The following is a 22,147-nucleotide window of genomic DNA, read 5'->3' as shown; positions in this document are numbered from 1 at the left end:
TCTAAAATGATAATAGAAAATATTGGACTGTTTTAACTACACTGGTGGAGAAGTTATAGCAAAATCAATTTTATAACTTTCAAATAGCTTTAATTGATTGTAAAGTTCACACAATCATTTCTCATACTGCAAATAAGAGAATACAGTTCATATATGGATTTTAAATTTATGATATCTTCTTGGAATACCAATATAATCCATCTTTCCAAATGTAAGTCAAGACAAAAACCTCTTATTAGTGAATTTATGGATATAACAAGAAAAAGAAATCCAAAATGTCTCTCTTGTAAAGACTATTACTTCAGGGATAAATCTTGCCCCACATTTGAGAAAAAGCACAAATTTTATTTTATATCTTTTAATTTAATTAACTAGATTTTACCAAAGCTTACATATGAAATAGTTTACAACCATACTACTTTTAAAGAGCAGTTTTTTCCTAGCACCTTGTTCTTGAGCAGGAAAACATATTCTGAAAAATTATTGGTGCTACTTTAAGATTCAAATGTAAACAATTTTTTCTGTAATAAGAAATTCTACCCATTTTTTCTCTGCATTGCTTTTATTGGTTGTACAGATTAATGCATTTCCTTTTTTACTTAAGTTTATTGGTACATTTTAGGTATACATAAGGATCACATTTATCCTAGGGAATTTGTACCTATACAAATATCTTGATTTTTTTTCCCATTCTTCAACCCTCCCTTCAACCCCTCTTCCCCTCCTCACTTACAAAAGGTTTGTTTTCCAGTTTTCCTTCTTTTCTTTTTTCTGTTCTCTTCCTTCCTTTCTCCCTCCCCTTCCCAAGTTCCCCTTCCCATTTGAACGTTTTCTTCCTATTTCACAATATCTATTATACATTTTGGTCCTTATTTATGCTTTTGATTTCTCATACCAGAGAAGCCATGCAGTATGGACACATGTGTGTCTGATTTATTTCACTTAAGAGTATGGTCTCAAGGTGCATCCATTTAGCTAGAAATGTCTCAAGTTTATCCTTCTCTGTGGCTGAGTAGTATTTCACTGTATAAAAAAAAACCCCACATCTTCTTTATCCATTCCTCAGTTGACGGGTACTTGGGTATTTGAGTTGTTTCCAAGATTTAGCTATGGCAAACTGTGCTGCTATAAACATGGATGTGCATATATCACTATCGTGTATAACACATTTCATATTGGCAGATTCATACACACATGTAACGTACTTTGATCATTTTCAACCCCTCACCACTCCCTGGCCCCCTGGCCCCACTTAGCTTCGCATTTTAGGGGTGGTTTCAATGCATATGATGGATTCTGCTCACATCTGCCGTTATCTGCCTTACACCCCCTTCATCCTCCGTAGTCCCTTCCTCTAATAATTGTCTGACAACAGTCTCCTTTCTGTGTTTTAATCATCTTTTTTAGACTTCAAATATCAGGGAGAACGTGTGATCTTTGTCTTCCTGAGCTTGGCTTGTCTTGCTCAACACAGTGATCTCCACATTCATCCATTTCCAGCCTATGATGGAATTTCTTTTTTCTTTATGGTGCACAGTACTCCATTGTGTATGTATATGTCACTTTAAATCCATTCATTTGGGGTTTTTGGTGGGGGAGGGGTCTTGCTTTGTAATTCTAGATGGCCTTGAACTCAGTATGTAGCCGAGGCTGGCCTTGAACTTCCAGTAACCCTCCTGCTTCAGCCTCCTGAGTGCTGAGATTACAGGTGTGTGCCACCGAGCCTGGCTTCCTCTCATCTGGTTCCATATCTTGGCTATTGGAATAGTGCCACAATGAACATGAGCACGTATCCATATAGTATAAGGAACCCCTCTACACTCCTGCGGGACTGTAAATTAGTACAACCGCTATGGGAATCGATGTGCAGCTTCCTCAAGAAACTAAAAATAGAGCTTCTATTTGATACAGATGTACCATTCTTCGGTATATAACTAAAGCAATGCAAATTCCCCATTTTGATGTTATTATTTATAATTATTGTACATTACAGCAATTATATTCCTTCATACCAAGAACTTTAGCTGATGGGAAGAATGCTTCTCAAATTTACCCAGAGATAGTTCAATTTTATAGTCATGTTTTTAATATCAAACCATACATGGAGTTATATTTAACTGGGAATATTACAAGTGTCTGACCCCTTTATACTTTTCTGACCACCCCTGGGCCGACTGTTATGTCAAAGTACAGTCCACTCATGTGGGGTCTGAAGAGTCCTTCCTGCCTGCTGAGAGCAGCTTCGTCGTCATGTGTCTCCTGGGCTGTAACTGTTTGAAACATTTCTTGTTGCTTACTCTTTTATCTTACTTTCCAATTATGTTTTTTTCTGCAAACAAACTCAGTGAACGTGTTTTATTCTCAGCATGATGAGCCGTGTTGCATTTTATGGGAGTTACATTTGCCTTCAGCCCAGAATAGTTTTCCTAACTTAAGGTTCATGATTTCTGTGCTTGTATGTTTCGGTTTATGATCTTCTTTTTAGAAGGGTGGGTTTATTTACATGGTTTCGGAGGTGGCATCACCTCGTGTGTTAGAGTTTGAAAGGAGGACTTGGAAAGGCTTTGACATCTCTGCTCACCTGCCGTGACTGTGGGGGTGTTATCTAACTTCCCTGTACTGCCGGCTCTGTACCTTTAGCTAATAGCAGACACCCAGTGAGGTTTTGTGATGATCAGCCCAGGGTGTGGCTCCTTACCTGCTGTCTACCTTTTGAGTTGCTGAATGTTGCTTGGGAAAACAGACAGGTCTGTGCTGGGTGGCCTCACTTGAAGTTTGTGGCCACAAATCTCCAGTGGCCCCTAATAAAGCCTGGAAGTCTTCCTCCTCCTACAGCAGGGGTATCTGCTGGACTTGCAAGCGACAGATGATCTTAAGGCTCAGCTTCAGTGACCTTTGCTTTGTCGTCTGCACTCATCTCTCCCGACTAAGTGAGGCCCAGCCTGGATCTTTAAATCCATCCACCTGATGAGCTCCAGTCTTATATTCCTGCTTCTGGCCAGCCCCCAGTGACTTCTGAACATGCAGATCTGAATATCTCAGACTTAAAATGTAGATCCCAGTTGGTTCTCCCCAATCTTCCGTTCTCCAAGTCTCCTCCAGTTTGATACAGTGGAGACACTCTTCCCAGTGCCCATGCAAAGCCCATACAAAGCAGCAACCACAAGCCTGAGGCCATCTCCATCTTGCTTTCCTGGTCCCGACCTCCAATCCCTCCCCAGTCCTTTCCACCAGTCGCTCCTGGTCTACCTGGGTAGATGCACCAGTATCTAGTTTTCCTCCTTCTTCTCACCTCCTCCTTCTCCTGATTGACCCCAGGGCTGTCACACTGAACTACATCCCCAGCCCATTTTACTTTTTATTTTACAGGGCCTTGCTGAGTAGGCTGGGCTTGAACTTGCGAGCCTCCTACGCCAACATTGTAGGAGGGACCCTGCCTGTGACGCAGCTTGGAGGAGAACCTCCAGAATATGCATTTGGATCGGACCAGCCCTCCTCCCTCTTCAACCTCAGGGGGTTCCCACCCACTGGGCTGGGTTCAGCCTTCTCAGGATGGCCTGGCTGTTGCCCACATCCCAGATGTTGGTCCTAGCTCACTGACTGCCCTCAGCTCTGACTGCTGTCAGATACCCCACACTCACGAGATGCTCGGGAATATTTCCCTCACTGGTCCTCAACCTAAAGCGCTGTCCCTCTGGACCTGTAAGTGGCTAACTCCCACCAGCTATGTAGGCTTTAATGTAAAGCCGCATGTGCTGTGAGTGCCACTCCTCAGGGAAGGCTCCGCGCCACCTCCGGTTACCCTGGGAAGGTCCTGAAACACACTCCTGATGCTTCACAGCAACGTTCCTGTCCCTCCTTCTCACCCGGCAGGATGAACTGGGGGCATGGCAGACACAAGGTGAGGGGACCCTGTTCCTTCTCCACAGTGCATGCTGTGCTGGCTGCCTAGAATCATTTTACTCTTGTGCAGAGTTTGTGTGTGCTGACCCCAGGATAAAATCAGCCCTGGGGGATTTTGTTTGCTTTTATCTTGGAAGGGGTGGGATATGCAAAGAGTGTCTGATACAATGCGCTTTCCACAACCTGACCCTTTGTGTGGAAGCGGGTGGAATGGCGAATGCTTCTTTCTGTCCCTCCCTGGCTCCCTCTGGGAGGCCAGGAACTCTGTCTTAGAGTCCTCACACAGCCTCATCCGTGTTGAACTGAAAGCCTGGGTTGAAAGGATCCCCAGGTAATGTCTAAGGCCCTGCGGTTATGTGGGCTTTTCAATGATTTTTTTTAAATTTTAGAATATAACCTATAGAGATAAGTACCTAAAAACGGTGCATATCCTAATTAATTGTAATACAGGAAACACTTGCCTGTGTCCCTTTATTCCAAAGATAAATATTGCCTTCCTTTTTACAGTCATTAGTTTTCTGTTATTCCCTGTGATCTCCTCCTATAAAGCACTAGCCTAGTCACTACAGCTGACTTCCTTCTTTATCTTTAGAGAAATCGATCATATGTTGTTTTCTGGGCTTTTTTTTTCTGATGTTGGGAATGGAACCCAGGACCTTTGCACTGAGCTACATCCCAGCCCTTGTTTTATTGTTTTATTTTGAGACAGGGTCTCATTAAGTCACCAGGGTACCCATGCTGGGCTCGAACTTGCCATCTTCCTGCCTCAGCCTCAGCCTCAGCTCTGGTTACAAGTGTGCACCACCACACCCAATGCATTGGGCATTTTCCCTCCACATTGTGTATACGTAGTGTGTGGCTGTGTTTTCCGCATCTTCATTGCTGTAGAGCATGTCAGTATGTGAACACACCACAACTACTGATCTGCTTGTATCCTGTAGGACGCTAGGATGTTTCTGCTTCCGGGCCCATGGCTGTGCGTATTCCTGTGGGTGTTTCAGTCCAGATGCACACATTTCTTGTGTGCAGTGGAACGGCAAAGCCTTTGGTAGGGGTGGGTGTGCTGGATTTCCTCTGCCTACTTGTTCAACCGTCTCTCCATCCTTCTCCGTCCTGACTCTCACGTGTGGAGTTTGGTGTGGGTGAGCACAGAGGGTTTCTTATCCTCTGTCCCCCAAAGACTCAGCTAGTCAGAGGCTCCAGAAGGAAACCAGAGAACGGGAGGAGAGAGAGCAGGGATGCACTTTTCTAGCTCTTCCCTGTTGTCCTTTCCGCGATTACTGACACTTCCGTCCCCTTTAAGTCCTGATGGTAGCAATAGCTCCCACTCCCGTTCCTCCTCAGGACGTCACCACCCTTTAGCTTTTACTAAGTTCTGCCCTCACCAGTATAACTTCTTTCAGTAAATGCTGCTCAGTTACCCCCTTGAATGTGTTACCTGTCTTCTATCAGAATCCTGCTGAAAAGTAAACACTTTCCAAACTCCAGCTGTGTGTGTATGTTCTTGTCACCCCTTGGCTTTGCCAGGGTGTTGCTGTTCTTTTTCTCTATTGTTGGTCTTCTTTATCTGAGTTATTCTTAGGGGTATGTACTGTTACCTCATTATGGTTTCAACTTCCGTTTCCTGGTTACTGTTGAAGAGGAGGATAATTTGGATATTTTCTTTTATGAAGGCCTCTTCATGTCTTTTTTCCTGGTTTTCCTATTGGATTATGTGTCTTCTTATTAACTTATGGGAGCTTATTAACATACTGTAGATATGAATGGGACCTTAGATGTGTTAAAAATATCATCTTTTATTTTATGGGTTGCTTTTTTATTCTCTTGAGCATGTCTTTTGATGAAAAGAAATTCTTGATTTTTTCTTCATTTTTTTCATTCAGTTCAGTGTATCAGTCTTTGCCTTCACTTATACAGTAAGTCCCTGACTTACAGATGAGTTCTATTTCAGGAGAATTGCTCATATGTCACGTTTACTCATAAGCGGACAGTGATTCTGATACAATACACCTGTAAAAGTTTACAATTTGAATGTTCATAAGTTTTGGACTTACTGTAGTTATTTGTGCCTTGTGTACAAATCTCCCCCATCCAAAAGTCATGGACATATTCTTCTATACCATGTTTAAGAAACTTTATAGCCATCATCTGTCATATTTAAATCTATGATTTATATGGAATTTATTTCTGTGGTGTAATGGATAACTTAACAATTTTATTTTTGCATAGGGGTATCCCACTTCCCAGTTCCTATTTATGAAAAATCTTTCCTTTCTTAGCTCCTTTGTATTGCCACCTTTGTCAAGAATGAAGGGTACCCATGTTTGTGTGAATTTGTTTCTGGGCTTTCTTTCCTTTTCCATTGCTTTATTTGTTTATATCTGCATGCATACCACTCTAATCTAATCACTGTGCCTTCAGAATAATTTTTGGTAGCAAATTGTTGTACCTCACTCTTCTTTAATAGTATCTTGTTTATATTTCCATAGAAACTTTGCAATCAATTTGTCAAGTTCCACAAAAGCCTTATTGTAACTTGGATTGACTTTTCATTGAATAGATGAATTTGTACAAAATGGATATCTTTACAGTATTATATCTTTCAATCCATGAATATGGTATACCTATCAATTTATTTAGGTTTTCTTTGACTGTTTTGTAGTTTTGAGTGTAAAGGTTCTGCATATCTTAGGTTGATTTACTCTCATTTAAAAATTTTTTACATGCTACTGAAGGGTTATTTCAAAAATTAATTTTCTCTTGATGATGATCTATTGAAAGATTGAATTTTCTGTATTGATTTTATACCCAGCAAACCTCCCAAATTCACTCATTAATACAAATGATGTATTTCTAAATTCTCTTGACATGTCTGTACAAAAAACCTATCACTTGGAAATGAAGTTTTATTTACTTATTTCCCAGTTCTTTGAGAGTTTATTCCATTGTCTTACTTATACACTGACCAGAAGCTCTAGTATACTTTGTGATAAAAACATTTTGATAAGTGGGCCTTTTTTGTCTTCCCAACCAACTTTGAAAAATTAGATATTAGTGTTTTGCTATTAGAGTGTGTGGTTTACTGTAGGCTTTGGTAGATGCCTTTATCAATTTGCGAGGTTCCTAAAGTTTCTTTACACTTGTAATTTACTAAGAATCTTTATCATGAGTAGATACTGAATTTTATTAAATTTTTTCACCTTTTGCTTAAAATTATTACATGACTTTTCTTTACAATGTAAATTTGCTTATTTGTATTGGTTCAAGCAGTATTTCATTCTTGGCATAAACCCAACTTGGTCACAGTAGATAGTATTATATTTTACCTAATGTTGAATTTGGTTTTCTAGGACTTTGTTTAGGATTGTGGTACCTGGCTCCTCCTTCTCTGTCTGCTTCTGGTTGCCTTGGGTTGACTGGCTTCTCTCCCCTCCGCAGTGCCATTCTGCCTTAGATCCAGCTGACTGGAGATGGAAACCCTGAGCCAAAATAAACCTGTCCCCCTTTAGATTGTGGGTGTTGGGTATTTTGTCCAGTGCTGGGGAAGTGACTAAGACACTGTCTTACAATGTGAACTATTTAAATCTTCTTCCAATTAACAAGATGAACATACTTATTATATCCCAACTTGTCCCATACTTTTTATTGAAAAAGTCGCTTTGTCCCACAATTCAATTTCCACACCGACATTTATACTTCAAAGTGTTTCTTCTGCCTATACTACGATCATATGAGTGGTAATTTTTAAAATGGATGTGTCAAACACTTTCTATGCTGTGCATTTAGGTCTGTCTCATCCCTCTTAACATGTATCTGTTCATGCATCCCGTGATTGGTAAACACGCAGTTTAGTCTTGTTTTAAAATGAACCAGGCTGGTAGGGTGCATTTTGTGTTTGTCTGTTGTGAGTGTTTCTAAAGAACAAGATATCTAGAATAAAAGTTATGGAGTCAAAGGATAAGCTACCGTATTCCCCAAACTAGTAGACAAGAATTCTTTTTTCTCTGTATTCTTGCCGGTGCTGCAAAATATTAAATTTTTCTCATTTTGTCATCTTGATAAGCCTAACCTATTGTATTTTAGTTTCTTACCTTTATATGACTTATTTTCACATTTCTTGGATGGTTTGTAAATGGTGAACACTTGTGGGGGTGACCCGTGCTCATCCGAATCCATGTGATTTTTGTCATCACCCCTGGGGACTTTTGGCAGTTTGCTTGGTGTAACTGTAAGTAGGAGAGGTGCTACTGGCATCTGGTAAATAGAGGCAGGAATGCCAAGAAACGTCCCGCAGTGCACTGCACGGCCCACACAAATGTCAAGGACCCATGCAGCCTGTCCCGTATCACATCATAGTGTCCTGATGACTTTTTCTTCCATGTGTACACCACATCTAGTTGAGAGTCCCTATTTGTTTTCAAAAATTGGGGCATGTCTTCCAATGGATGGGTAAGGGAATATTATGCTAATTTTGATTGGTATAATTACCATTATTTCTTTAATAATTTATTACATTATGTATCTGTGTTGATTTTTATTTCGCCAATTATGTATGTCACTACCTTTTTATTATTGTTTCATTATTTTTATCTCTTTTAATGATTGAATAATTTATGAACTTATTTTATTAAGCAGTGGATGCTTTGCATGTTCCCATGCCCAGTCTTAGGGTTGATGAAACAGGATAATATAACTGTGTCTTTTACTCTGTATAAATCTAATTTCTGTGTAGGAATCCAAAGGTTAGCATGGCGTTGTAATTGCTGTGTTTGTGGGTTTTAAAAATCAGTCAGTATCCAGCTGTGCACCTATGTGGCTGGCTTCCACCTTGGGTCAAAAAAAATAATATCCAGCATCAAAAACAACCTTATATATATATTTTTTTTTTGTTAAAATAATTCCCTTGGACTTGGTAAATAGACACAATATTGATGCAAAGTTCAAATTTATTGCCGAATGACTGATTTCCTCATTTGGGAATTCTCATTTGAGAATTGCCTACTGTTTTTTCTCCTTTATTTATATTAATTACATTTAAATTCAGGAAAGTGATTGAAAATTAAGATGGAGTCAGTGTGAGAGAAACATTTTTAGGGTTGCTAGGTCATTCAGTCTAAACCTTCTGTGTTACTTACATTTATAAACAGCTTGGTAATCCCAGGATTGCTGTACTTCCTGAGTTTGGGGAAACGGTCACGACGGCAACATCTCATTTTCGGGATCATTTCTTTCCTTCCAGATCTTGGCTGATCGAAGAGCACGATTGCCGAAACCAAGGCACGCCATGCAGAGAGCTGTACAGTTTAGCGGAGGGAGCTCTTACTCCTGGCTGCTATCCGAAAAAAATCTGTATGTGGTTGGAGGGAAATGAGTTTTAGTGTGTACTGTCAACTCTTTTCTTTGCATGTGTAAGTGAGAAAAAAATTAGATGGTTAAAAGGTGGCAGTTTTGAGTTATTAAGAATGATCTGGATTAGCCTGCACTTCCCCGGGTCACTAGAAGGTAGCGGCTGATGTTGCACATCTGCTTTTGGTTTGCAGCAACTGACAAAGGGGCAGAAAGTCTGTGTAGCCCCATTGTTAGTGGTCTCCCTGCTCCTTTAAGGACAAAGAACTCCCCGCTCCAAAGGTACTGAAATACTTTTAACTGCAATTTACAGATTAGGCGAAACCTCTTAGGTTAAGGGTCATGGAAGGCAGTTGAAAAATTTCTTTGTGAACTTCCCAGTTTTCTGGCTATTAAAGAAAATAATAAAATAAAAAGAACTCCTCAGTGCAAGAATTCCATAAAACACAGAGTGGCGTGTGGGACACATTAATACTTTCCATTCCTGATGAAAAGCTCAGAACAGCTTTAAGTCATATGGAATTAAACAGCTCGAGTCCCAGCTCCATCTGGGAGGTGAGACTTGGATGCCCCCAGCAGTATGCGACCAGAGGCGGTAATGCTTTGGCTACAAGAATTGAGTCTGTGATCAAAACTGAGCCAGGATCAGTGGCGCGAGCTTGTAGCCCTGGCTACTTGGGAGGCTGAGGCAGGAGGATCACCTGAGCTCAGAAGTTCAAGGCCAGCTTGGGCATGATAATAAGAATGAAATCCCATCTTAAAAAAGAAAGAAAGTGAGAAAAATAATATAAACAATGATCTTTCAGGATGCATCAATGAATTTGGGGGAGAATTCTTCTCAGGACTCTGATTTTTTAATATTCCCTGAAGGAAGGGCACTGGGACCATGTTTTGCTGTGGAGTCACGGAGCGGGCTGTGGAGGCGTCCATGCACCTTCTCAAGGGTGACTGGAGGTAGATGGAGGGATTGAGTATACAGACACCTGGCACCAGCAGCAGTGGGCAAGGACTAAGCGCCAGCACCGGGTTGGAGCGAGAGGGTCTATAGAGGAGAGAAAGAATCCCAGGCACCTGCACATCCGAGGGGCAGAGGAAGAGGAGGTGGGAATGGAGAGGAAAGTGCCGCTGGCATTAACTTCCTATAGCCTTGCTTGTTGGGTCACAGCGCCGCTGTGCTTTGGGAACCTTTCCTCTCCAGCTAACACGGAAGCTGCCCTGTCTTTTCGGGGTGAAAGCTGCTTTTCTGGTGCTCAGCATGGCGCTGATGCCCACGAAGATTTGCGGGTGGTTGAAGAATCCCGTAACAAGAGCGCTGTCTTCCCAGACTGGGGTGCAGATACCTCTTTTGAGGAGGGCATCTTCTGACGGCCTTCTGGCCATCTGCCACTGACTAAGGAATCACTCCAAACCCGGGAACTGAAGATGACAGGAGCATTTGATTGTCATATTCTTCCTGTGCCCAGGAGGTGGGTGCGCTGAGATAGGCATCTTTAACATGGGCATCAACTTGTAAAATACCTTTTCTTTGTGATCGGGGTTGTCTTTTGCGGGGTATGTTTGCAGTATGTAATCACCACCTTCATGCCGGGACACAGGCACGGTATGTGACATGTCTTGGTCATTCTGGGTCCCTTTGCCACACTCCATCCCCTCCTGTCTCCTTCCTGGTCTCATTCTCCATGTCCAAGTGTCTGCCTTTTTATTTCCCACCAGCTCCTTCATTTTGCCTCTTTTTACTTTCTTACATAGGAGAAACCAAGTGATATTTAACTTTCAGTCTCTAACTTATTGCACTTAACATTAAGGTCTCAAGTTCATACAAAATGGACAACAAGTACATGAAAAAATATCCATTCTCTTTGGCCAGTAGAGAAACGCAAATCAAACCACTGTGGGGCTCCATTTTACCGCCCCCCCCCCCCCAGAGGGCTGTCATTGAGAGTACAAAACATAGCAAATACTGGCAAGGTTGTGGGGAGACAGGAACCCGTCTACCCCATTGGTGGGAATATAAACTAGCAAAGACACTGTGGAATTCAGTATGGAGTTTCCTTAAAAAAATAAAAATAGAAATTACATTTGACCCGGCTGTCCCTCTCCTGGGTGTCTTTCCCAAGGGGTTAAAGGCCTCACATTATATTAAAGATGTGCCTGCCCGTGTGTTTAAAGCTCAGTTCACAGCAGCTAGGCTCTAGAACCAGCCTAGATGCCCATCAAGAGATGAATGGATAAAGACCACGTGTTATGTGTATATAGCGGAATATTATTCGGCCATGAAGAATTGATGGAGAGGGTCTCATGCATGTTTGTGGCAGCACTTGGGGCTGGAGTCATCTGGAAGATTTTCTCATTTGCAGCTCTGAGGGCTGGTGGTGGCTGCCGGCTGGGACTGAGGACTGCACGAAGTCTCCCTGAGCTCTCCCAGTGTGGCGAGTGAGGGTTAGGTTTAGTGGTTACCAAGACAACCAGGGGGAGGTGGCCTTGGAGAATGGCAGAGGTCCAGCCAGCGTGAGAGTGAGCATGCGCCTCCGGCCTCCGGAAGGAGCAGCGCAGCATCACCCCGCCTTGCAGCAGGGCATGCGCAGTGGAGACGCACGTTGGCGCTTGGGAAACTAAGTGGCCACGGCAATACAGCCAGTGGGGAGGTGCAGGGCATGGGCCGTTCTGATGGTGCCTAACAAGCGCACGTGAAGCCAAGCGGGCTCCTGAGGGTAGCTGACAGTAACTTGAGGCAGGGTTACTTTGGAACATTGCAAGCGCTGAGTCACGTACAAATGGGAGCTTGCTTGTTCGGTTGGTTGTTTATTGTAGTGGGGATGGAACCGAGGTTCTCAGCGTGGGGCTACATCTCCAGCTTTTTTAATTTTTATTTTGACACAGGGTCTCCCTAAGTCTCTGTCACCCAGGCTGGACTTGAACTTAGGATCCCCTTGCATCAGCTTCCCGGAGTGCCGCGGTTATAGGTGTGCACCACCATACTTAGCTGGGAGCTATGTTTGTACGTCAAAGTCCAAACGAATCTGCTATAAACCCATCACAGAACAAGTAAGATAGGAGGCGTGTGCTCATTCATTCAGTATTGTTAAGGTACTGCTGGGATGCTTCCTGGGATGGAAATCCCGAAGGCAGGGTTGGATGCCCTTTCAGAGACCATTTCTGTTCCTCACCTCTAGGTGAGTGACGCGGAGGAATTCTCAGAAAGACCCCGCCCAAGTGACCGGATTGCAGCTGGGAACACAGGAGTGGACCAGGATAGGGAGGTGGGCTGGGGCCAGTGGCTTCTCTCTCTCTGTCTCTTTCTTCTGTCCATCATTGTGTCTGTCACCCTGTGTTCCAGGGACCATCTCAGCAGGCACAGGACCGATGGGCACATTCCCTGCAGCACCGAAAAGAAGCTTGATGTTGTGACCAAAGCCAGCCCTGGCCACCCCTCTGGTGAGCCACACTGGTCTGTGGTGTCATAGCCTTGCTTACCGTCCAGAGACTGCAGTTGGCCTGGGAAGGCCCAAGTTCAAGATAAACTCTGGGCCCCCTGGATCCTTGAGGAGTAGTTACTGACACAGCCCTTCCCTGGCACTTCTGGGTTCTACAGATGTGCTCCATTCTTTCATCCATTCACTCATGCTGGTCATGAGCAATCAGGGTGAGTGCTAGGGCTCCAGGGGGTCTTGCTGCTCTCTGTGAGATCATAGGCCCCTCCGCATACGCGGATTCCTCTCCCACCCACCTGCCAGGAGGCAATGGTTTATGGGAAACTGGCACAAATAAATGTCCCCTTCGTGTCACTGAACAGAGAGGATGCAGCAGTTGAAGCCTTATCACCTACAGCTGGGGCTTCTGGGATCTGAAAGCCGCCCTGGTGTCCTTTCTGTGGCCTGCCTGAAGGCCTCCCAGCCGGCCGCATGGGTCCCACTTGCAGAACGGGGCATCAGCCCCATGCCCCCTGCTCAGCCTCTACCTTATGCAGCGTTGCCAAGCACCACAAGGTGTCTTTCGCCTCTGACATCCCACAGGATAACCCGTGTTCTTTCACAGCTCCCAGAACTGCCGAGGAACTCCCAGCATCTGCATTTAGGCAGTACGAAATGTACTCAGTACTGCTAGTACTGAGACCAGCTCTGTGTACAGCAGAACAGGTGTACTCTAAACTCTGCTGCTACGTAATGCAGCTTGCACTGGGGACAAAAGCAGTGTGGCTGAAAAACTAGGATGAATGTTTAAAAAATGTGTTACAGTAACTTGCTTTGCCATGAATCTCTCTTAAATCCCGCCCCCGCCCCCACTATGAACACACTTACCCACCCTTCTTTCCACTTTCGGAAATTCTGGAAGTCCTCGTTTGGGTGCGTCTTTACTTGTGTTGGCCTGGCTGCCTTGATGTCCTGAGATGATGCAACATGTTTTGACTTTGGGGAAGACCCAGAAGTTGCCTGGTGCCAGATCTGATGAACGAGGTGGATGAGGACGCACCGTGATGCTTTTGCTAGCCCCCCTTTCCGTCAGATGGTCCTGGGCAGCGGCATTCACTGTATTTTTGATCGCACCTGGTAAAGACACAGAAGATCTCTAGAGCTGCTTCAGGATGTGACAAGCATGATGAGAAAAGTGTACTCAATGTGAGTGAGGGGGATGAATAGCAATGCGTCCTTTCTGCATTACATTTTAAATTTAAACATTCATATATTTTGATCACCCCTTGTACAGTGCCACATTGAATCACTACAAAGTGGAACTTTTAAGGCTCAGCGATGTTATAGTGGTGTCGGGCCAGCATGCAGCATCCGTGGTCCGGTGTCTCCAGTGCAGCATGCAGAGCTTTGTGATTTACTTTTGCTCCTTCCAGAATGCGTGCACTCCCTTATGCTCTGTAATAATGTGCCATTAAAAACTTGCAAAATCTTTTTGTACATTGTGAGACTTGGGTTAATTTTAACGGATAAAATTGAGACAGCTTTGCAGGATAATAACACCGACTCCAGGAATTTAGAGTCAAGAGTCAGCCCCTTGGGGCTTCACTCCAAGGGCCTTTGGAGGGACACCTGGCGCCCTCTAGTGTCAACAATGTGAGCGGTTCGGAGATCCCCTGCCAGGCTCAAGTTGGGCTCCTACCTAGCAAACAAAGCAGAGTAGTTCTTCGGGCAGTGGGTGGTTACTTCCTAAAATTCTAGCAGCAGGATTGTTTTTGTAGCTATAAATAAAAGCTAGAGTAAGATCCACCAGACAGGCAGCTGCACAGTGGGAAACTGTGCTCTTTCTGCTGGCTTGTCATTGCCGGTACACCCAGAAAGAGCATTTCCAGTTGTGCCCGAAGCCTTTCCTTACTGGGACCAGATGACACATTGCCAACTTCAGTCCAGTGCATTGCATTTCTCTACTAAGCACTAAGCACATTTTCATGTGGACGGATTGAGGAAGACGCAGCCTGTACTCTTGAATCTTGCACATGACTTGCAGTGGCAGAAGAGGCAGCGTAGACCAGGTGCAGGGTGCCTGCCATAGGACACGCTGGGCAGCTGGCCTGGCGCACCCTCGGGCTACTCTCCTCTCATCAGACCAAACTCCGAGTGACCAGGAGCAACGGAGCTCTACAACTTCTGTGTTGGGGTCTACCCAGTTACTGGGATAACGACTTGGAAATGCATTTAATTGTTTGCAAATTGCGTATAAAAGCATGATAATTGAATCAGGAAACTTGAGTTCCTTTAAGCCGAACTGTTGTGTCAAAATAATGACTCTGTGCCTAGGTTTCTTTTTTTAAAAACCATGAATAATACATTGACATAGTTAGGGCCCCCAGTAGTGGCTGTAATATTCCTGCATTGTTAGAGCCAGATGGGGTTGAGAAAGAGCAACGTGAGCATACACTTGAGACTCTGTGGGACGCTTATGAAATTGTGTTTATTGAAATCATTGCTTCATTTGAGCCTATAGAACCGACACGTGCTTCAAAATTAAGGAAATTGCAACTTGGTGTTGAGAAGTTGAGGATTTAGTGTGTGATAACAATTCCCTTGGTTTAGTTAGGTTCAAATCAACGGAGGGGCAGAGGAATCTATCAGCCGTGTAGAGAACGTGTTGAAACCGTGGTTATTTAATTGTAATTGGACTGTTTCTTAATGTGGTGCCGGAGGATACGGCGAACACACACACACAGACTCAGGAGTTTTACCCAGGAGGGTGAACTGTGGCTGTAAGTGTGCCATGCATAGAGAAACTGCCCTTCTGCCGTGGGGACCGTGACCTGTAGGCTGAGCACATGATCTGTCACGGCTGCGGCCGCCCCCCGCCCCCGCCAAGCCTCCCATTGACAGAGATGGGAAAGTTCCACTGCAGGCTGGAGTTTTCCACTGCCGGGCAGCTCCAGATGCCTGCTCTTTATCTCCATCTCAGGCCCATCCCTGGCACAGATCCTTGGGGCAGCCTTCTTGCCGGGACCTCACGAACAATCCGAACATGATGCAGTTGAAGATTCCTGTGTCATGTTAGGGAAAATAGATAGCATTTTTGTCCTATTGTTTTGCGTTCTAAAAGCCTGTCTTTGTTCCACAAGTAGCTCCAGCTCTGGAGTTTCATGCAGGGGGATGTGAGGAACTGACACGGGTTTCCGGAATGCCCAGGTGAGGGGAAGGGACGGAGTCCTCCCGTCTCAGCCTCCCAAGCACCCAGCAGTTCCTGGCTTGGCGTTAATGCAACTGTGTGGGTTAATGCTGCACGGATGAGCGTCCCAAAACACGGGACTGGCCAGGTCTTCTCACAGAAATTAATTTAGGAGAAGAGTAGCTCTCTTCTTGCCATAGACATTTCAAAAAGAGCATGACTTTTGGTATGTAGGCATAAAGCTTCTGACAACGGTCGATATCGTGCCCGTGTCGGACAGAACGTGCCTACGTTTCTCACATGTTTACTAAGACAGAGCACTACATGTTACTTACATGGCTTTCACGATAAATATAATTTCTGCTTATCATAAATGCTTTGAAACTGCAGAGGAAACAAGGGGAAAACAAAAATGGAGAAGATTCTCTTCTATGAATAGTAAGGGGTATAGCCTGCTGGTATCGTTATTTTGCCTTTTCCTTGTTAACAAAACAGGCCTTCCGCAGAATTCTCCTTTGAAAGGTGATTCTTTTTTTTAACTGACCAAGGGGTAAACTAGAGCAGCTTTTCCTATCTCTAAATATCCATCTAAGATAACATATTTCTGCAGTCTTTATACTGAGGATGATCCATTCATGGTAAGGACGTTTCATCCATAGAAAAGTAAACAACTGTGAAACTTATATTGCATCTCCAGTTAAACTGTGTGTCATTATTCCGTGTCGTTTACCACTTCTAGGGCTGTGTTGCCGTCCGCACAGCGCTCTCTCCCAGCATTCCAGAGAGAAAAATGTGAGAGCCGGGAGAGAGCTTGTAAAACCTTCAGGAAAAGAGGAAGACGTGGATTTAGGAAAATTAAACAATGCTGCTTCTTTTATTGTTACAGTATCTTTATGGCCTTTGCATTTTACATTGCTTTCTTTTTTTATTTGGAGCAAAACACAAACAGACTGAGGAGGGGCCTGCGTAAATTCCTGGCTGATGGATTCAGGATGGGTAACAAGGAAATGCAAACGTGCGGTTTGCTCAGAGGAGCTGTGGTCATAGCCCTGGGCAGCCGTGCTTGTCCAGCGTGGGACTTCCCGTGTGTCATGGAGGGCAAGAAGGGCCCTGTCCTGCCCAGCTCGAACCAAAATGGTCCTCAGGCAAAGGCTGTCTGTTGGGTCACCCCAGCTGGACCTGCCTGGCGCCCTCAGGGCCGCTTCCCCTGAGGAGGGATGGCTTGGGTGTAAAGGTAGCCACATCTAGGGTGATGTGATGGGTAGTCTGGGGCTGAGGCCATTTAATAGTGCGAACTCTGGTAGGGTCAGGGAGGGCGATAAAGTGAGATCTCCATTTTCAGATAGCTCTTCCGAGAGTGACATTTGGGAAACAATACTGCAAAATTCTAATTTATAGGCTTCCCCAATACCTTCAGTAGCCAATTAGAGTTTACAAAAATGTTTGCACTCCGTGGTCCAAGGTTACCCTATTTGGACTCTACTATAATATTCTGGATATCAAGGATTATTCTCTTGGAAGCTGATAGAAAGCAATCAAACACGATGTCCTTAAAAATGAGGAAGATTTTCCTCTTAAAATTTTGTACAGTTTATAACTCGTGATCCCAAAATTAGCATCCTATTAACACTTTTTAGATTTTTATGTATTTTCAAAATTAGACACAGACATATGGACAGAATCTTGAGGAAATAGATCAAGTAATAGCATCTGGTTTCTTTTTGTAAGTATCCAAGCAAAGAAATTAAGTCTCTAATAAAATGATATTTGTATCAGCTAGAGAATGGTGTGTGCATTTTACATAACTGTGAAGGAGAAAGAGTACAAGAAAGGTATAGCAAAGCAAACGGTGAAAATTGCCAGCATTTGGAGTAACCAGGCAAGGGGTGCTAGAAGACTTTTTTATTATAACTTTCCTATAAGTTTGAAATTATTTTAAAATGAAGAGTTAAAAAATTTCACTGTTGATTATTTAATTTGAATTAGGCAAGAACAAAGGGGTAAAGGCAGGTCATCCTTGGAAGAATCAGACATTCATAAAAATACTGGTGCTGGGAGGGTGTGGTGGTGGATCATTGTAATCCCAGGACTCTAAGAGGCTGAGGCAGGAGGATCACAAGTTCCATCCCAGCGTGGGCCACGGGCAATGTTTTGAGAACCTGTCTCAGAATAAAAAATAAGTAAAAAACGGACTGGGAATGCAGTGCCGTGTAAAGGCCTGGGGTTCAGTCTCTAGTACCACAAAGAAGTTGGTGTTTTCCTGCTATAGAGATTGAGTGAGGGGCCCTGTTAGAAACCAGGGCAGGCTGGGAGAAAGGACACGTTGAGTTTTCTGCCCCTGCTGTTTTGTCAAAGGAGTCTTTTTACCTATAGCCAGTGTTTGATAAAACCGTAAAGAAGTGCTGCTTAGTGGGGACCCAGCAGTTCACATTTTTAAAATAATGGTTCTTAGGAGAAAACAAAGAGCCAGGAACCTTGTTGGGCCTGGAGAGGTTGGGTCTTTTGTTTTGTTTTGGATTTTGGTTATTTTTTTTCCCTCAGTGCTCCTGAATTCTAATGGAAGCTGCCCAGATCAAACAACTGAAGACTTTGAAATTTTAGGGGAAACACAGTTTTAATCAACCTACCATCTTATTGTTCAGAGATGAAAAGAGCAGAAATCAGCATCCCCTCAAAATGTGGGACTGAGGACTTCGCAGGGTCTGGCTTTTACACAGAATGAGCTGCCTTTCTTTCTTTCTCTCTCTCTCTCTCTCTCTCTCTCTCTCTCTTTCTCTCTTTCTTTCTTTCTCTCTCTCTTTTTCTTTCTTTCTTTCTTTCTTTCTTTCTTTCTTTCTTTCTTTCTTTCTTTCTTTCTGTCTCTTTCTTCTTTCTTCCCTTCCCTCCCCTCTTCCTTCTTCGGTCCTCCATCCACTCACTCTTTTTTCCCCTTCTCCCATCCCAACACAGCGGGCGGCTCGGGAGATTACACATCAGGGCTCTGCGGCGAGGGTCTGGCGTGGGCAGCCCTTGGTCTGAATGAAGTCCATTCACCGCACAGCATCTCTGGAACCAAGAACTGTGGGTGACTCAGGTTGGGGCTATTGTTCCCTGGGTCCCTTTGGAGACCACACCTCTTTTCTGGTCTAACTTTCGTGTAGCAAGATTCAAAGCAAACTGTTGTTTCTTCCACAGGACAAGTAATTTCCTGAAAATGAGTAATTAAAGGCCTGAAATCCTCTAAGGAATGTCCAGGCCTGCAATCGCTGGACTTCCTTCCAGTGGAAAACAGCCCTGTGGCCCTGAACTTGTAGTGTGGGTTCGAAATCCTTAATGAGATTCTCAGGAGGCATCCCTGGGTCGCCAAGAGCGGGGCTGACATCTGTCGGAGTGAGACCCACTCTCTGACGTCCGAAACCCTTTGTGGCAATTTTAGTCAATTCACTTTTAATTGGATACTTGAAAACAAAACATCAACTGTTTTTTTTTTCCCTTTATTTCTCTGGCATCCTTCAACTCTAGTGTTTGCATATTCAACTCACTTTTTGTGGCACAAACAAGTGGAAGGAGGAAACGAAACGGTTCTAGAGCACTTGGTTGAGATGTTGAATAAGAGAAGGTTGCTGACAATCCACCAGCAAACGGTCATTCTGCAGCATGTCTGTCTAGGGACGGCAATCAGGGCCCACCTGCAGTTTCCCTTTAGGAGCAGGTCGCGTACATCCTCTGTCCCAGCCCGGTGGCACTTCCGGGGAGCAGCAGGCTGAGAAGGCCTGGCACCTGGGCCTGTCAGGTGCCCTCCGCGCCCCACTTCATGTGAAGCCATGCAGAGTCAAGCCACATCTGTATCCTGCCCTGCTCCGGGTGCAGCGTGTCACGCCGGTCACACCTGCGGTGGCAGTCCCAGTCCAAGGCAATTGATGCCTTTTTTTTAATTAAAAAAAAAAAAAATCTCCTGGCTGCATATCATCAAGAAAAACAACATTGTTTTCAGGGTCTCTTATCTCTCCACTCCCAAATATCCTGTTTCTTCGGGCTGGGCGGCCAGGACCAATAGAAAGCTCTTCCTGCTATTGGCTGACTTCATTTCCCAGACTTAGCACAATCTCATCCGCTCTATACAACCTCATCAAAACTACTTTCTGGTCAGAGAGAAGCAATAATTATTATTAACATTTATTAACGATCAATAAACTTGATTGCATTATGGCCAGCACTATTAAGGTAAGGAAAGGGTTCTTTTTCATTTGACAAAATCTTGTTCTTCTTACACTTTCTTTGGTTTCCTTTATCAAGCAGATAAGTTAGGGTTGGGCAACACCCCCCCCTACCACAATAGAGGACAACAAGATTTCCTTTGCACTGCCTAGTAAATTTCCTTTTTCCTACTCCAACCATCCGCAAGGCTTAAAAACTTCAAACTCAGAAAAAAATTGGGGTTTCTAAATTCACTGTTGAGTGCTGTGGATTACTTTTGCAAAGGCTTTTCGGAGCGCTTCTTGAATTTTCTGATTCTTTACCTGTCCCTGACGGTGTCTGGACACGGGTCTGATTCAAAGCAACAGAGTCGCGGAGATTGGAGGGCAGGGTTAAAGAAAAAGATGGGCTTGTCCGTGGTGGACTTTTGGATACTCCTCAGGGCCTCCTTAGCTCCAGGCATGCCAGCCGGTGCCGGTGGAAAGGAAGAGACTCTCAGCAAGTGGCCGTCGGTAATGGGACAGTGTGGATGTTGGTTTGATTTGTGGGACTTCCATGCTGAAAGCTGAGGGTTCTCTGAACTCCGATGGTGGTAATTCAGTTTGCTGGGTTATGTTTCTCGTTAATAAAATACCTCCTCCTTTGTGCTGTAAGATTTCTTCCTAGTGATGTTGGGTTTGGCGGGTAGGAAAGCAATGGCGTGTCGGCACTCTGGGTTGGGGTTATTTGCTGGGATATTTGCAAGTATTTCTAGTGGGTAGTACGTAGAGCTTGACAGGGAAATAAACCCGCCTAGGTAGAATCCTAAATGTGAGCTGATTCCTGGAAAGGAAGCCAGATTAATGGCTGGTGCAAGTCTTTGGTGTAGTCTAGGAGGCAGTGAGTCTGTTAAAATATTTTCCAGGCCGCCAGGCCTTGGGCACATTGTAGAAATGAGAAAAATCAGCAGCACTGGCAGATAATGGGGGGCTGTTTTATGAGTCTCTGGTCCTTAGTTTTGCTATATAAAGGTGAGAGGCATTTGGTTGATTTTGTCAAGGATTTCAGTTAGTTCCAAAACCTTTGGAAATGGGAGTTTGCTCAGATTTGGGCCCAACTGGACCATTTTCAAAAGTCCTCCTTGACTTGATATGTTCATGATTTAAAATGTTTGTATTAGAGATTTGTTAGCACGCACCGGGTAAACTGGAGTTCTGTTCAGTGTTTAGATCTCAAGTTGTGTTCAGCAGTGTACTTAAATATACGTATGTCGAATTTGTCTCTCTTTGGCTTCAAGGATTGGGGTCTGTTGAGAAATAATCATCATAGAAAGGAATTTTTAAATTGGAGGTTTGATATACTCTGCGCTCTGCCAAATAAGTAGAAATGATTTGTCCCTTTAACCCCAAATGCTATACTTTTTGTTCTTATTTTTACTCTTAATTTTATCCATAGTTTATAATAATGCAATTAAATATTTGGAAATCCTGAGTAGAAGCTTTTGTGTGTTCCCCACCCCTGCCAAAATCAGTGCATTAAAGGGCATTGAAATAACCGAATGCCCTGTAGAAGGTAGGGTACATTTTGTAAAACACACGTATGTGTTATACTGTTAAATTTAAATTATACTTTTATGTTGCTATGAAATTGTTTCTTGAAGTTTGAGTGTGTTGTGATTCTCTGAATAAATTTTGGGAAAAAGTTTACACATGAGTAGGGTGCTATGCTTGATGGAACATTTGTTTTACATGTATATTGTATATCTCCTAAGTGAACCTTTAAAATGACTTCAAGGAAATTCTTTAAATGCCCTCTGCTACAAACGCCCATCTTTATAGGTGAGTTCCTTGAGGATATGTTTCTGTGAGGTTTCCTGGGGAAGGTAATGAGATGACTTTACAGCCGTGTTTATTCAGTGGAGAAAGAAGCCTTGAGTCTGTTGACTACAGTTTTAATTATGTTGGTGCAAAGCTCAAATTAGCATAGGGAAAATTACAGCTGCCTGGTGGAGTTAGGGAACAGTCCCCCATCCAGGGAGTTTCCAGTCTCAAATATACCCTGTTTATTTGGTTGTTCCAGTAAATAAATCAATTAGTCCATCAGGTATCAGATCCTCTGAATCTGGTGAGTTAATGTTCCACATCTG

General features: G+C 43.7%; 1 protein-coding gene across 4 annotated transcripts in view; it reads left to right on the top strand.

Moving 5' to 3' along the window:
* The window catches only part of Erg (v-ets avian erythroblastosis virus E26 oncogene homolog), a 241,204-nt gene that overhangs the window by 117,306 nt on the left and 101,751 nt on the right, over window positions 1-22,147 (top strand). For 2 of the 4 annotated variants that reach the window (XM_005375760.2, XM_005375759.2), the window contains exon 1: window positions 20,220-20,534. The exons of 1 other annotated variant lie outside the window; for it this stretch is intronic. In XM_005375760.2, the coding sequence (XP_005375817.1) occupies window positions 20,427-20,534 (108 nt within the window). In that variant the 5' untranslated portion in view covers window positions 20,220-20,426. Of the gene's footprint in view, window positions 1-19,920; window positions 20,050-20,219; window positions 20,535-22,147 lie in introns of those variants that run through there. One more of the 4 variants, XM_005375761.2, reaches the window with a different exon arrangement.

The sequence above is a fragment of the Chinchilla lanigera genome, unplaced genomic scaffold, assembly GCF_000276665.1.
Source record: "Chinchilla lanigera isolate Chin_1 unplaced genomic scaffold, ChiLan1.0 scaffold00006, whole genome shotgun sequence".
NCBI lineage: Eukaryota > Metazoa > Chordata > Mammalia > Rodentia > Chinchillidae > Chinchilla > Chinchilla lanigera.
The sequence above is the reverse complement of the archived record's forward strand: the minus strand, read 5'-3'. Positions and strand labels throughout refer to the sequence as shown.